Raw genomic sequence first — 3,380 nt, forward strand, 5'->3', positions numbered from 1 at the left:
TATCATACGTATATACAGATATACTATAATGTGTGTGCGTGCATGCGTGTAAAATATTTGTTAATAAAGATTATTTTTATTATATACATTAATTAAGTTTAATATACTCACATGTTTCTAAAAAAAACAATATTTTCATTTAATAAGCATGCATTCATATAGGTATGAAAAACAAAAATTATTTTCAAATAGCAAAATAAAAAGTACATACATATACATATAATATTTATTTTACAAAAATTATTTATTTCATTCATGCAAAAATTAAATTTTATTACATGTAACTAATTTTGTTTATATATATATAACTATTGTGCACATAATTATTGTAGATTATCCCAGTGAAAAATAAGGTTTGTTCTTCTTGCTTAGGGCCTGCGCACAATAGAGGAATAAGAATTAGATATTAAGATTTCAACCTATCAGAAACTGATTACATCGGAATATATGGTTTCTGATAGGTTGAAATCTTAATATCTAATTCTTATTCCTCTATTGTGCGCAGGCCCTTACACTTTATATACTTTAGTGTAAAGTGTACACTTTAACGTTCTTTTTGTCGGAAGTGACATTAAGGTGTATTGCTGGATTCACAATGCATCCAATTTGCGTCGTACAACGCTCTTCAACCAATCAGAAAACAGGATTCAGATGGATTTTGCATCATCGAAATCCTGTTTTCTGATTGGTTGCAGAGCGTCGTACGACGCAAATCAGATGCAATGTGAATCTAGCATATGATTATACACTGTTTGTTGAGGTGGTGTAAATTGGTGTAATAGGTTAGGTTGCTAATGATTTGAATTATGAATTTATGATTGGTTTTCGTAACCTACGCATCTCGAAAAGTACACCTCATGGGAAACCGGTACCTTTCCATCGCGTATATATGAGCGGATGATCGAATAAATTATTAAAATCGGAAAATTTTGTGAAACCACTCTCAGGCTTATTCGTCGCGTTTTTGCACAAAACGAAAGAATCTGGCAGAAAAAAACGTCGCTCTGCCTCGCGAACCGAGATATTAATCGTTAAAGTTCACGACTATCCATTTTCTCATAATCAAACTAATTGAGTCGACAGATCGTGAAAAGAGGTTATAGCGGAGAAGAAGAACAGAATGTAAAATCTGAATGCTGATTGGTAGGCTATAACAGGCTATAAGGCGATAGACACAGAATTCCAACTCGTCGGAAATTTATCGCTATCGCTATCGTTATTCCATGTTCTTATGTGCATTGACATATGGATTCCTGTATGTTGGATTCCTCTGTTCCTATCGCTATGTCTATCGCTATCGCTACTGCCTCGCATTGTGTTTAGGCCTTAATAGGTACCCTGCTTCGGGTATTATATGCATCATCTCATTAATTTTTTGAAAAGCGTTTCTGGCTTCAACTGTGCTTTGCATTACATTATTATTTTGACAAGACTAGCTAAGCTCACCTCGTTGGCGAGGACCCGGGCCACAATTATATATAGAAGAAGAAGAAAGAAGTGTTTGGAGCCAAAATCGCGTTGAAATGCTCTCCTAACTCCTAACCTGTTAAAAGGTTGGAAATTCATACAGAGGTCTAGAAGAAGAATTTGATTCTGTTATTATCGAAAATGCCCGGTTGCTGTGTGCAAAATTGCAAAAACCGCACCGAAAAAGGCTTTCGTTTATTTCGCGTGCCAACAGGCGATAGACGTAAAGAATGGCTTCAATTAATTGGCAAAGAAGCATTACCGGAAAGGGCTGCAGTTTGTGAGGTATTATTAATGAGTCATTATCATATATAAAATGTTATGTATTGCATAATAATTATTACATTAATTTTACAGGTCCATTTCGACAATAATCAATTTGAAAATAACCGTGAAGATGGAAGAAGGCTGCTTCGTCCATTTGCAAAACCAAATTTGTTACAGAAGCACACAACAAAAGATAAAGAGGAAGATAAAGAGGAAAACAATCCCAGGAATTCGAAATTTTCCAGTGATGTAGAGTTTATAGAATCTCGTAAGTTTTACACAATATAACTATATCTATTACTGTAATATAATTTGAATTAAATTAAAACAAATACATATTTGTAGGTGAATGTGAGGCCAATACAACAACAAACACAATAAACGCACAAGCATCACAGCATAAAATGTATAATGAAAAATATTTAGAATCATTAAAATTAAATTTGAAGAGGACTAAACGGCTATGCAATCAACTAAAAACAAAATTGCGAAAAAGACAAACAAATTTGGATAAAGTTTTTAACCAAGATCAAAGAGAGTTCATTGCACGTTCATCGCATAGGGAAACATCGTGGTCGGCACATACAATAACTTTTCCATACAGTTACTTTTATGGACATTTTTACTAGCACATACAGTTACTTTTTAGTAACTTTCTATTAAATTATCTAAATTTTGGCAATTGACACATGTTTACTTTTAGCATACTAGAACATGATAGGCGCACGCCTTTCCATAATATTTGTATAACTTTTTCTTACTACTTTGTCTTCTTTTTTTATATTTTTCACACTTAATTGCTTTTTTTAATAAGATATATAAATAAATTATAAATTTGTATTTTCTATACTACAAGAAAAGAAATATTGTATATATAAAGTAAAGTAATTGATAAAGAATTGATAAAGAATTGATAAAGAATTGATTCGATAATACCGATTTACTTTTTTTTTTCCTTTTTTAAAACTTCTTTTTGTATACAATATAAACATTAGAACAAAAACCGTTAATTGAAAATACATTGAAGTACAATTTATACTTATTTATATTTTAGCTTTTATTTATTGCATAATGTAAGAAAGATTTTTTTTTTCTTATTCAACTTCAATGTTTGTCATCATTATATTTTATTTCTTTTGTATATAAGATTTATTTTTGTTGATTTTCATATTAAAACATACATCTTTTTCCCCCTTCCCCCATCTACACGTATTCAGAATAATTAAAGACATATATTTTTTCATTATAAAGAACTTATAAAATTGATAAGCACGGAAACACAATAGTGGTTTGTTTGATCGTCGTTACTAATAATGTGATTTTATCGAGCGTTACAGTTTAAAGATTATATTGTTGATAGTTTTCTCCATGTTGTTGATTGGTTTTCTTGCTTGATTCACTTTGTATTGCATGAGTAATATATAATTATATATACAGGGTGACCCATTTTAACTTAGACAGCCAAATAACTCGCGATTAAATGAAAAAATGTTTAAAACAAAAATTGTTGGATATGAAGGGGCTGATTGAACTATGACTTTGACACCGACCTTGACCTTCATTTTCAAGGTTATTTGAAGGTCTACTTTCAATTTTCAAATAGAAACCCATATTTTTGATCCCGGATTTTGAAAGAGCGCAAAATT

At 31.0% G+C, this 3,380-nt stretch overlaps 1 protein-coding gene across 2 annotated transcripts; it reads left to right on the forward strand.

The window, feature by feature from the left end:
* The first annotated feature begins 975 nt into the window (after positions 1 to 975).
* LOC108764729 (uncharacterized) lies at positions 976 to 2,456 on the forward strand. Of its 2 annotated transcripts, none has more exons than XM_018513079.1 (4): positions 976 to 1,143; positions 1,432 to 1,752; positions 1,825 to 2,002; positions 2,080 to 2,456. In XM_018513079.1, the coding sequence occupies exons 2-4, from the start codon at positions 1,609 to 1,611 to the stop codon at positions 2,361 to 2,363; spliced, it is 606 nt and encodes a 201-aa protein (XP_018368581.1). In that variant the 5' UTR covers positions 976 to 1,143; positions 1,432 to 1,608; the 3' UTR covers positions 2,364 to 2,456. The 2 variants fall into 2 exon arrangements, with proteins under 2 accessions (XP_018368581.1, XP_018368582.1); XM_018513080.1 differs by having other exon boundaries at positions 1,437 to 1,752.
* The last annotated feature ends 924 nt before the right edge of the window (positions 2,457 to 3,380 follow it).

This window comes from Trachymyrmex cornetzi, unplaced genomic scaffold (assembly GCF_001594075.2).
Source record: "Trachymyrmex cornetzi isolate Tcor2-1 unplaced genomic scaffold, Tcor1.1 scaffold45, whole genome shotgun sequence".
Taxonomy (NCBI): domain Eukaryota; kingdom Metazoa; phylum Arthropoda; class Insecta; order Hymenoptera; family Formicidae; genus Trachymyrmex; species Trachymyrmex cornetzi.

What these genes read in the sequence shown, in the direction of transcription:
- LOC108764729 (XM_018513079.1), top strand. Translation starts at nt 1,609, where the DNA reads ATGCCCGGTTGCTGTGTGCAAAATTGCAAAAACCGCACCGAAAAAGGC. An exon ending in AAAGGGCTGCAGTTTGTGAG is followed by an intron (nt 1,753 to 1,824) that starts GTATTATTAATG and finishes TTAATTTTACAG; the next exon opens with GTCCATTTCGACAATAATCA. An exon ending in TGTAGAGTTTATAGAATCTC is followed by an intron (nt 2,003 to 2,079) that starts GTAAGTTTTACA and finishes ACATATTTGTAG; the next exon opens with GTGAATGTGAGGCCAATACA.